At 38.5% G+C, this 12243-nt stretch overlaps 3 protein-coding genes across 11 annotated transcripts in view; 2 read left to right on the forward strand and 1 right to left on the reverse strand.

The window, feature by feature from the left end:
- LOC132791088 (matrix metalloproteinase-14) overlaps positions 1-8597 on the forward strand; it is a 25999-nt gene extending 17402 nt beyond the window's left edge. For 3 of the 8 annotated variants that reach the window (XM_060799886.1, XM_060799885.1, XM_060799884.1), the window contains exons 3-6: positions 2311-2714; positions 3516-4437; positions 4512-4683; positions 8110-8597. In XM_060799886.1, coding sequence (XP_060655869.1) covers positions 2311-2714; positions 3516-4437; positions 4512-4683; positions 8110-8273 — 1662 coding nt within the window. In that variant the 3' untranslated portion in view covers positions 8274-8597. The other 5 variants (XR_009632862.1, XR_009632863.1, XM_060799887.1 and 2 more) reach the window with 5 other exon arrangements.
- LOC132791090 (protein painting of fourth) lies at positions 8293-11165 on the reverse strand. Of its 2 annotated transcripts, none has more exons than XM_060799891.1 (4): positions 10647-11165; positions 9707-10585; positions 9414-9653; positions 8293-9321 (listed from the first exon to the last, which is right to left on the reverse strand). In XM_060799891.1, exons 1-4 carry the CDS (start codon positions 11014-11016, stop codon positions 9194-9196), a joined length of 1617 nt encoding a protein of 538 aa, XP_060655874.1. In that variant the 5' UTR covers positions 11017-11165; the 3' UTR covers positions 8293-9193. The 2 variants fall into 2 exon arrangements, with proteins under 2 accessions (XP_060655874.1, XP_060655873.1); XM_060799890.1 differs by having other exon boundaries at positions 8293-9351.
- Positions 11166-11337: 172 nt separating this feature from the next.
- On the forward strand, positions 11338-12243 carry LOC132791093 (uncharacterized). The gene is given in 4 exon segments (XM_060799897.1): positions 11338-11521; positions 11582-11941; positions 11998-12040; positions 12042-12243. Coding segments are annotated over 4 exon segments (648 nt in total). The 5' UTR covers positions 11338-11438; the 3' UTR covers positions 12204-12243.

Consider the following 12243-nt stretch of genomic DNA (forward strand, 5'->3'; position numbering starts at 1 on the left):
TCAAAGTGATTCATTGACGAGTCAAACTGATAAGTTTGCAACGTTCTCTACGTATCTTATCGCATTCACAATTATGACGACCTCTGACTGCGACTGTGACTGCGAGTGGGCCAAGCTTATTGGCAGCTTGCTATGTTGTGACAAGCAATGCTAAGATTTATTAGCCCATGTCATAAGCTTGTGCTACGTGCACATCATGGTCGACATTGCATTGGAATTTCAATGGCCAGCGGCAACTTTCATGTAGTTCCCACGAGTTGCAGTTGCAGTTGCAGTTGCTTTTGCTTTAGCAGTAGCTCTCCTCATTTAATTTGTTGCATTTGAAATGCAGTAATTATGTTAATTGCACAAGTTGAGCAGCGACTGGAATGCGCAATTAACTTGCTGCCCCATCTTGCCAAACAAGGTCGCTCTGTGTGTTGCCCAAAACGCTCTCAAGTGGCACTTGAAATGCTGCAGCCACTTTTGACACAATGCCAATGCTATGGAAAAGTATTCAACATGATTTACTGCAGCTAAGAATGATCTGTGGCAAAGGAAACTCTACTTCATATGTATTACAATGTCATTATACCCCAGCATCGGCATCGGCATCGGCAAAGTTGACAAGGCTATCGCAACAGAAGAGGAAACGTTGCGGCCGCTGAAGAGCGACGCAGATTAATTTTATTGTGTAATATTTTTGACAGCAAAGCGAAACGCAAATTGCAAATGATTTGCATATCTCGTCAGTCGCTTTTGTGACCGATTCTCACTCTCTTTACTGTCAGATTGACAGCGTCATGTTTACAGGAAAAGCAAAACAAAAAATAAAACAGAAAAAACGTCGTGAGTTCATTTACCTTTAAGGCGAGTCTAAGGCCCTCGCCCACTCTCCACCCCCTCAGGCTGATGATCAATCGAATTTACCACACGCCAAAAAGGTAAAACACACACACATACACACACACAGAGTAAACCACCCAGATTATTAAGTACTTAGGATGAATACTAAAATGCGAACACAAAATGTTTACTTCCTCGCTGAAATCAAATGAAATAAAATAAAATAAAATAAAATACTCATAAAAGATTGTCAATATACTACGACGAGTATAAAATAAATAAAACAAGAAAACTTAACAGTCAGCTGAGCCGACTCTCGTGTACTCCGCATTATGCAAGCGCTGTTTCGGCATCTTCTTGTCTTATTTTTGGCAGTACAACTACAGTTGCGAGTGTGTCTGTGTGTGTGTGTGCCACATACGTGTTGATTCTGATGAACATGTATGCCATATGCTATTCTCAGCCCATTAAAATGTGCGACACATCGAGCCGCGGCACATGTTTCACATGCCAAACGCCCAACTACGCTCAACAGTGGACTTGGCAAAATAAAGCATACAAACTACATATAAACATATATATATATATATTTGTATATATACTAACAAGTAATTGCTGCAATTAGTGCAAGCAGTTAAAGCTAAAGTCTTGCGACTTGCGGCAATTAGACAATGTTTCTTTATAATTGTTTTTTGGGCTTACCGTTAGGCGAATCTCCCAGCCAACTAACCTCGCACTGACTGCACTTCCTCTTCCACTAGAGTGGAGGAATGGGGGAATGGGAAGGAGAAAGTGTAGTCAATGCTTAGTCAATTAATCGCTCGATTCGCGTTACAATTTAATTCGACTTCAGCTGAAATCGCCATAAAAATAAAAAACAAATGCGAAACACTTCCTCAACTCTCCAATAGAACTCAGCATTTTTCACACCTAAATCGCATAATTAAAGTCACGTAACTGTGACTCGCTCTGCTTTGTACGTATACGTAATGTGCATTGGTATTGGGTATTGAGTATACGCCGCATAGCCGTAAGGGGAGTGGTGAGAGGAGATGTGTGGGGGAGGGGGGATATCTCTCTCTTTCTCACAAAAAAATTATAAAACATTGCCATGCCAAGCACTTGGTCATAAATTATGCAAGTCAGATAGTTTTATTTCTGTCGCTTTTTTTTTGTTGCTGACTTTGACTTTTGCATGCGGCAAATATATTTTTGCACACACTGTGACGAGAGCAGCAGAGAAAGGGGACAAGTTGTAGTTGGCCAAGTTGAGGGATTGCGCCGCAGGACAATTACACTTACAATGCAAGCAAAACACCTTTTATCGGATCACCATAAATCAATTGCCAACCAGCAGCTCCAGCTGGTGGCAAAAACATTCCATTTGATCGTCAGCTCCTCCCCTCTTCATTCTTTAGTTGCCTCTTCTATTCATATCAATCATTCTCACTCACCTGTCTGTCGGTTGGCTTTCAATTTTTGCAGATCTACTTGTCGCAGTTCGGCTATTTGCCCGCCTCGGCACGTAATCCGGCCAACAGTGGACTCCAGGACAAGCACACCTGGGTCAGTGCCATACAAGAGTTCCAGAACTTTGCCGGCCTCAATATCACCGGCGAACTGGATGAGGAGACTATGAAATTGATGTCGCTGCCACGTTGTGGTGTGAGAGATCGTGTCGGCACCGGCGACAGTCGCTCCAAGCGTTATGCCCTCCAGGGCAGTCGCTGGCGTGTCAAGAGTCTCACCTATCGCATCTCCAAGTATCCCAAGCGTTTGAAGCGCAACGATGTCGATGCAGAGATTGCGCGCGCCTTTGCCGTATGGAGCGAGGATACGGATCTAACTTTCACCAGGAAGACATCGGGACCAGTGCATATTGAAATCAAGTAAGTTGCAGAAGTTTAATTTGGCGAGAACTACGAAATTAGATTACGATAAGTAAGTAGCAGAAGTTCATTTTTGCAAAGAGTTGGGGAAACAATAAGTTTTATGTTAAATTATTTGTAATAAGGTTTTTATGAAGTCTATAAATAGTATGTCCTAATTAAGTTATTATACTTAATAAAGACATACTATTTATAGACTTCGTAAAATATAATAATAATAATATGTGCACCTCAATTTATGTTATTTAGAATTTCATCCGTTAACTACTTCAAACTATTTGATAACCCATATAAAAAGTTATTTATTATTCTTCTATTTGTGTGAAATAATCAATGCAAAGAAAAACTTAAAAATAATTTAATACGAAAATGTCATACAACTCAAAATAGAGGTCGAATTGCTTTAGATACCTGAAGTCAACATGAATTTGTTTACCAATAATCAACAATGTATATTGTTTACCTATTTATAGTATGTTGTATATTATCTATCTGGGTCTTAAATTATCTGAATTACAATGAAGTCTAAAGCACAACTCGACAATAGAATAAAAGTAGGTAAAGGAACTACTTAAATGGAATAGAGTATGAATAGAAATACAAATCTCAATAATTATAAATAGATTCCAAATTGTTTTCGATACATAAAGACAACATAATTTCTATTATTAAGAGTCAACATTCCAAATTTATTAACTCATTTAAACAGTTTAGGTCTTGAATTAAACCTTGATTCAACATAGTTTTAAAGTCATACCTTCAACTCCTTTTTTTATTAATCACTTTACCTCCCCATTGCAGATTCGTGGAGAGCGAGCACGGTGATGGCGATGCCTTCGATGGTCAAGGCGGCACTTTGGCTCACGCCTTCTTCCCCGTCTTTGGCGGCGATGCGCATTTCGATGATGCCGAGCTCTGGACCATTGGCTCACCACGCGGCACCAATCTCTTCCAGGTGGCTGCCCATGAATTCGGTCACTCGCTTGGTTTGTCGCACTCCGATCAGAGCTCCGCTTTGATGGCGCCCTTCTATCGCGGCTTTGAGCCCGTCTTCAAGTTGGACGAGGATGACAAGGCGGCCATCCAATCGCTATATGGACGCAAGACCAACCAGTACACACCCACCAACACCTATCCGGCACCAAGCACACAGCGTCCCTCGTTCACGCCACCCAAGGTGCCACTGGACGATTCCATCTGCAAAGACTCCAAGATCGACACGTTGTTCAACTCGGCGCACGGTGATACCTATGCCTTCAAGGGTGACAAATACTACAAGCTGACCACGGATGCTGTTGAGGAGGGTTATCCACAGCTCATCTCGAAGGGCTGGCCAGGATTGCCGGGCAACATTGATGCCGCCTTCACGTACAAGAATGGCAAGACGTACTTCTTCAAGGGCACACAGTACTGGCGTTACCAGGGCAGCCAAATGGATGGTGATTACCCCAAGGAGATCAGCGAAGGTTTCACAGGCATTCCCGATCATCTGGACGCAGCGATGGTGTGGGGCGGCAATGGCAAGATCTACTTCTTCAAGGGCAGCAAATTCTGGCGCTTCGATCCCGCCAAGCGGCCGCCAGTGAAGGCCAGCTATCCCAAGCCCATCTCGAACTGGGAGGGTGTGCCAAACAATTTGGATGCAGCACTGCGTTACACCAACGGTTACACATACTTCTTCAAGGGCGATAAATACTATCGCTTCCACGATGCACGATTTGCGGTAAGTTTGCGCGAGTGCGATAAGCGATCACAACTGGAAACTAATGTTATCGATTATCGATTATCTCTATGCAGGTGGATACGGCCACACCGGCATTCCCAAGACCAACGGCACATTGGTGGTTCGGCTGCAAGAATACGCCATCGTCTACAGGTAATATTGTCGAAGACGAGCAGGTCGAATCGGAGCAGCATTCGCAGCTTCATACCGATACGGATGGTAATGGTGATCTTGACCTGGACGCAGGTGAGTGGGATCGACTCGGCGGTAGTTTTGTTTGAATCCATTGGATAATCGACAGTTATAGCGAAATATATCGAATCAATCAAAGTCAAAAAGATCTCATAAAACGTGTATGAGTTGTTACTTAACATACAAACTTAAAGAAATGTTTACAACAGAAATCCTTAAGAACTCTTACTCCATCTTAGATTGAGTTAGAGAAAGAATGAATTTATACAAATATTATATATGGTATGTTTAATTAAGTTTATCATTATTATATGTATGTATCGTACTCGTATTCGTACTGTAGTCAATTCTATTACTGAACTCAATGTCTGTTTTGTTCTATTACCCTAACGAATACCCGTCTGAAAAAAAAACAACAATGAAAGAAAGAAATGATTAAATACATTATTATTTTTATTGAAAACTAATTCTCGAAATGTGTATGTCGAATTTCTTCCTCTTAGTTCTTGTATATTATTTGTAATTTCTGTAGCATTTATTTACATATTATGATTTATATATTTATCTATTTTGTGGTGTTTTACTTTAGTTTGTTTCAGTGTTCTCAAACTGAACCGTCTTCAGGCTACACTTTCCACTCAACACTTTCCAATACACTTTTTAACCTATTAGTTTCTAAAATCTAACTTTATTTTATCTTCAATTTCTACCATGATTTCACTATTTATTATGCGAATAATAATTTATTATTTATTATTACTAACAGACGTTTTTATTTATTTAGGATATGGATTATTTTTCAGTTTTTTATCTAACAATGTTTTTCAATATTTTTATTTAAGTTAATAACTTTAAACTCTTTGTATAATTAACAAAGGGTTTTGGCTTATTTTGGTTTTGGATCTATTCTAACTTCTTTTCTCACTAACAAACTCAATTTAGCATACCATGTACAAAAAAAACAAAAACAAATTTACAAAATGTAAGGAACATTTTAAATTGAAATATAGGGCCAGCAATTAATGATAATATAATATTTATATAATATCTTGCTTACAGTGTAAAAATCAAAAGAAAAACAAAAAACAAACTACTGGTCAGTCGGTCTCACTAACTTACCTCCCGCTTCCCACTTGGGGCGGTTCCAGGCAATAAACCATAACCATCAAATTAGTATTAAGGTCCCCACAACATGCACTAGATACTCGGCATGCATTATCACCTAACTAAGTAGATAACTATTTAATATAACTATAGAGTTTGGTACAAGAAGTTACTAAAAATATCTAACTATGTATAAAAAAAAACTACTGATAATTACTTTATGCTACACTATGCTTAAAAACAACACTACAACACTACTATCTATGCAACAACACTTTTACAACACTATTTGTTAAACACCACAAGTGATCCAGCAAGTTCCACCCCTTAACTTTGTAGTACTATACCACCCTCAAAACAATATCTTAATATCTTGGTTTAAATGTAGTATTTGCAATCCTAAGTATAAGCACCCCAACTAAGTATGTATATTTATTTAATGTAGTTCTATGGTATTATTAATATTATGTGAATCCCCACTCCACCCCTCAAAGACTAAAAACCTATGTATAAACTGTAGTTATTATTATGGCATTTCCCAACACTTTATGCGTTCGAAATTCGAATTGAAATTTAAAAAACAAAAACTGTTTCCCTCTTGGCACCTGTGGCACCAAATTCAAATGTGGCAAAAGGCTTTCTTGGGTTGCGCTTTCTTTGAAGAATCTCTAATCTACATATACACATTCTGTGTACGTGTGTGCAGCACTTACACATGTAAACAGTATTTTTAATTGCATGTTTTATCAATAATACTAAAATTCACAATTTGCATGCTCCCTTTTCTCCCACCTTGTACCCTTTTTTTCCTTTCTGCCATTTTAGCACACATACACAATCACACACTCGACACACGCGCGCACACACATAAGTTATCCACCTTATGTTTGTATGTATGTAGAATGTATGTGTGACTGTGGTGGTCCACACCCGTTATGTTATGACCCAGATTGCACGACTCAACGGTCGGTCGGCCAATTTGAATACTTAACACTGCATGCACGTGCTTGTTGTTCCCTCATAACACCCGCCCGTTCAATTTACATAAACTGAGCTGAACTTCAATTTGTATATCTGTATCTGTATGTACGTTGTATGTATTTCTTGCAGGCTTTAATAAGAGACGCGGATAAAATGAAACGAAACAGAACAATTAACAACAACAACCCGCCACACTCAAAACATAATAAAACGAAAAGAAAAGCAATAACAACGAACACACAAAAACGAAAAACCAAAAACAAAGTAACGCGCGCATATCGCAATAAGCAAATCGAAAGCTTTACCACACCCGCTGCTGGCAATGAACTTCTGCTGCTTCTGCTTCTTTTTATTCTTCCTCCCACTTACTTTCGCCCCTTTCTTACTCTCTCGCTCACGCTCTGTCTACCGCTATGACACAAAAAGCCACCCCCAAGTCGGTGTGTGCGTGTGCTTGGCTCTTTGTACTTATGTGTATGTGTATGTAGTTGATTGTACCGATTAGTAGCTATCGTTTATGTTATCGCTTGCTATCGTATTGCAAATTCAATCATGTAGTTACGTTACAACACGCACACACCCCCACAGTAGATGATGCACTACGTAGTGATGAAACCGCTTCAAATTATCGTCTTTGCTGAATTGTTATTTATGCGATTATGATTTTTTCCCCCCAATTTTCTTTATTACATATCTTTCATTTCATTTATTTTGGGTGTGTGATCACGAATATTGATCAAACAGTACCGCAAACTCCAGTTGTCAATACGAATCTGGTTCCAAGTACGGGCACGGGCACGGGTCTTCTGCCCGGCTGGATGTGGAGTCTAACGAACAGATACTTTTAGAGAGCAACCAGTTCCTTCGTGTGTGTTCTGTCCACCAGCAACATGTCAACTGTATTAATTTTTGTATTCGTATTCGATTTAAATCGCGCGCCCTAATTTGTAATTTGTCTTTACACATACATATGAAAACATATGCATATATATACTACATACATATGCCTGCTTGAGTGATCTCTGTCTGAAAATAATGTCACAATAATGCCACGCCCAATAAGCCTACGCTGCTGCCGAATCGCCATTGAACAAACGCCCAGAAAACAAACCAAGAATCGCCATTTGTACTCAAAAAGTGGAACAGTATGTTGCAATAATTATTTTTATACATATATTTTTATGATTTTTTTGTTTCCAATTTAGTTTAGTTTTACATTTTTGGCAGTCAAATTAAATGAAATTTTTTTTATATATTTTTTTTATAATGAAAATCTCTTAATAGTTATGCACTTAAATATGTATTTACATAGTTGTTGATTTAAGAATTTAAAAATATTTTGTGCGACTTTTATCTAATGAATTTTAAAACTTATTTCTATTTAAAAAAAAATAGCTGTCGGCGATCACCAAACTAATGATGAACCCGCTGAGCCCGAGGTTGCGGAACGTACTGGATCTGGTGCGATGTCTATATCCCAGCTGACCAGCAACTCAGCAGCCAGCGTACTGATCAGCACATTCCTGCTGTGTTGCATTTCCAAATTCATAATTAGCTAAAATACTTTTAATGTTGCGCGCATTGAGAACTCAAAACTCACAGGGCAATAAAAACAACCCAAGTAAAGTTTGTAAAATTTTACCGCACGTTGCTTAATTTGTGGGCTACCAACATATTGGATTTGTGTATTCGAATAATGATAAATAATTTTAACGATAATGAAAAGAATGAAGTCCTTACAAATATCATGTGAAACAGGTGCCTTAAATTCGTTGTTGTGTAAATACAAACAAAAACTCAGCATTAAGTATAGTTAAACTTAAAATAGTTTTTAACATTCCATAAAAGAAACTGAGAAAAAAATAATACAAAAAAAACAACAATACTGAACATGAACATGATATCAGAAATCAGGAATCATATCATAACCGAAACTTCAAGTATGTTATGAAATTAAAAAACAGAACATGTTAAATATGACAATTTGCGATATTAACTATTACGAGCCATAAAAACAATATGTAAAACGGAAAAAAAACGATTAAGCAATTAAAATGTAATTTAGTTTAGTTCGAGTTCTTACACTGACTAAAAGAGCGAATTGGAAACTGTTTAGTTAGTGCCACTTACAATACGAACTATAGATGTTTTTTAAAAAATTTAGAATATTAAGACTACAAAAAAATTGATCATTAAAATACATTTGATTATTATATAAGTCTAAGTGTATGTAAGATTGTAAGTTCTTAAAGCGATATTTGTTCGGGTTTAATATTTAAAACCGAAATATTATTATTATTGTATTTAATTTACGTATTATTATTGTAACAATTTTATAAAATTGTACTCTAAAAGTGATCGAAAAACATTAAATAAAAATAAATACTAAATGTAAAAAAGAAATTTACACCTTTGTAGCTTCATACGCACAATTTTGAGGAACAACACTTTGCTTATACAAATGTCCTATGTCCTATTCTTATGTATCCAAATCTTTCTCAAGCTGCGCATAAAGCCCTTCCAAATTGGCGTCCTTTGGACCCTGATTTCCTGAATTTATATTTATCGAGTGCGTTACAGATTTTGTACTTTTGCGGCGTCCGAGACCTGTAATCAACCAGCCAAAACAATTGGATGCTAAGTAAGATAGTGGTAATAATAAACACTAAAATGAATAATGAAAAATTATTGATTTTTACACTTGATTGGATCCTCGCTGCCGTCAATTGCGCAAGTAGTTGGCCTATAGGGTGGAGACAATTGATTGTCGGCCTCGGGCATTGATTCGTGTTCCGGATCTGGCGTGCTCTGAGCAATGCCTAAATATTCATTTTCCATTTTGATATCGTAGCTGGAACAGGGGGAAAGGGAGTGTTGCATCAATGAGGACAAGTCTGTGGTTCGTTCCGATTGTGGTTCCACTTTAATCGCGGTATTGACTGAAAATTTGATCCGTTATTTGTTGAAGTAATATCAATTTAGCAATACTCACCTACGCTGTTCTGTCTCATCTGTAAACTCTTTATGATCGCTTCGTGTTGAGCCATTTTCATTTTCAGCTTTTCAATCTCTTTATCACTGGCGCTTAATTTGGTTTCACGCTTTTTCTTAGCCTGCGGACTCCTACTTTGGCTCGAATCGGAGCCATTGTCATCGCTGTCAATAATGGTAATCGATTCCACAGGTGGCGGTGATATAACGCGGCATTCAGCTGTCTCATCATCTGAAGGAATTGTGTTGATGGTCAAATTGGAGGCGCCGCACAGCGAAGAAGGCGCTACTTGTGGCAGGCGCTTGCGTTGGCGTCTATAGCGCACGGTGAGGACACGATTGTTGACAGTGCGGCGCACTAGATCCTTGAATGCCTCCATTGCCGTCTCAGCGCTGGAATAGCGTACAAATGCGAAGCGTGCGCGTTTTTGGCGTTTCATGACGCCAATGTCCACGCGCGTTGAATTCACAAATGCTTTAATATCAGCGGCATTCATATTGAAGGGTATATTGCTCACATATAGCGAGCAAGGATCAATGCAGTCGGCCTGCTCCGCATCGGTAAAAGTCTTAACCTCAGCATGCAAATGTCCATTGCCAAAACGTATACGATTTATCTCCTTTATTGCCTGTTCGATGTTCGCGCCTGGTTTTAGATGCACCAGACAATAGCGTTCTGCCACATTCGTCGGGAAGACTACATCCCGTATAGATTGTGAGAATTCACTGACTATGGCGACATTTATCTTGGGATCCGGAAAGCGTATGATCAATGTTGGTGTCTGTGGTACTTTCGTGGACAGCTCACGCTCTAAGGCCAATGCACGCAGCGCATTCTGACGACGCATCTCTGATTGTTCCTTGCGATTAAGTTTGGCAGCTAAATAGAAATATTTAAAATACATTGTACTTGCTTTATATTGGAAATTATGGTCTCTTACACTTTTCCACTGTTTTACTATCTTTATCAACTTCTGATGGTGGTACAGAATCGTTGCCCAAAGTTCTTGAGTCGGCGTTCGACATCCATGAGCACAGCTGACTGCCTGCAGGCGTCTGGTGAAACATAAAAGATTCCAGTGAAGGCTCACAGCCATTGCCGGTGAAAGGCGCTACATGGTTGCTGGGCGACAGGGTGACGCTGCCCCGATCAGCGTGGAGGCTATCACAGTCTGCGTGTAGCTGCATATAATTTGTTTCCTTATCCTGCTCCTGATCTTCTTGTTGTTGTTGCTCTTCCATGGCGCGCTTTGCTTCCGGACCATCTCCCAAGCCCGTTTTATGTGATGCGCGTTTAATATCCATATTCATGCTATTCCAATGAATGAAAGACAATTGAAGATTTTATGCAATTTCAAAATAATTGCTTTGAAAACACGATTTCAAACAAAATATCAGCTTGATAACGAAAATTGTTACTGTGTTATGTTGCTGACTGTGTGGCAACGCCTAAACACACAGCTGTTCACTGAGACAACACCAACACACTCATACAAAATGACATATGTTCTAGGCCAGGTATGCTGTTAATAATATTTGTGTTTGATGGCAATATATAACGTGCATAAAAACAAAAATTTTACTAAAATTACTAATGCTAATCAAATGGATATTATAAATATAATTAGTTTAGTACTAAATAATAAATATTATAAATATTTTTATTTCATTTACTAATAGCTTTTGTTTGCGACCAGCATACTGTTCGTCAGCAAGAACATAACAATAATAAAATGTGTGCGGCACTTTTACGAAACAGCATTAAATGCATAAATTTGAGAATAAACCCATCGGCGCTTACAAGCAGAAACATCTGGTGAATACTTTTAAGTGACAATTACAAAAGAAAAGATGAATTATTTAATATTTATTTCAGCGCAAGTGCATTATGTTGTAATTGGCGCAAGTCGGCTTCCGTTGATGTGGAACGCAAATTACTAAACGATGATAATCTGCCCAATCATTATCAGTTGATTTATCGAGCGCCTATGGAGAACTATGTAGCATGGTCCAAGAATGTATCCACTGCCACTGTGAGCATAATTGGTCTCTTGGCCGGTTATCAGTTCGCCACAACCTCCAACATGTTGGACATGACCAGACAGATTGATATTTCAATTCTGATGTCGAATGAGAGTGACTTGTATTATTTTACTGTGGGATTTGTGCTCATCAACTTGGCAATACGTGCATTTGTTGCTATGTATCCTTTAAGAATCTACAAAAGTTCCGACAAGTAAAAGCAGATTCAACTAATCCCGGCAATTCCAATAATAAATTGTTCTCTTGCAGATATGTTGCGGTATATGGTTCACAATTGCCGTTCGGGACTATTAAAAAACTACTTCAGCCGCGGAGAGATTGCGGAGTACAAGAATGTGCTGAATCCTTGGAGTCATGTTATGTTCAAACTAGGCCAGCGATCGTCGTTACTTTTGGTTGACTACTTTAAGAATCCTGCTGAATTTCAAAAGCTATTCGAGGAGAATGAAGAATAACTTATTTGTTTGTATATGTATAAAGTTGATTTATTAATTA

Source organism: Drosophila nasuta, chromosome 3, assembly GCF_023558535.2.
Source record: "Drosophila nasuta strain 15112-1781.00 chromosome 3, ASM2355853v1, whole genome shotgun sequence".
In the NCBI taxonomy this organism is placed as follows: Eukaryota; Metazoa; Arthropoda; class Insecta; order Diptera; family Drosophilidae; genus Drosophila; species Drosophila nasuta.

Coding starts and splice junctions, on each gene's coding strand:
- LOC132791090 (XM_060799890.1), bottom strand. CDS start 11,016: ATGAATATGGATATTAAACGCGCATCACATAAAACGGGCTTGGGAGAT. Junction 10,586..10,646: donor TAGTAAAACAGTGGAAAAGT/GTAAGAGACCAT, acceptor ATTTCTATTTAG/CTGCCAAACTTAATCGCAAG. Junction 9,352..9,413: donor CAGCGAGGATCCAATCAAGT/GTAAAAATCAAT, acceptor TATCTTACTTAG/CATCCAATTGTTTTGGCTGG.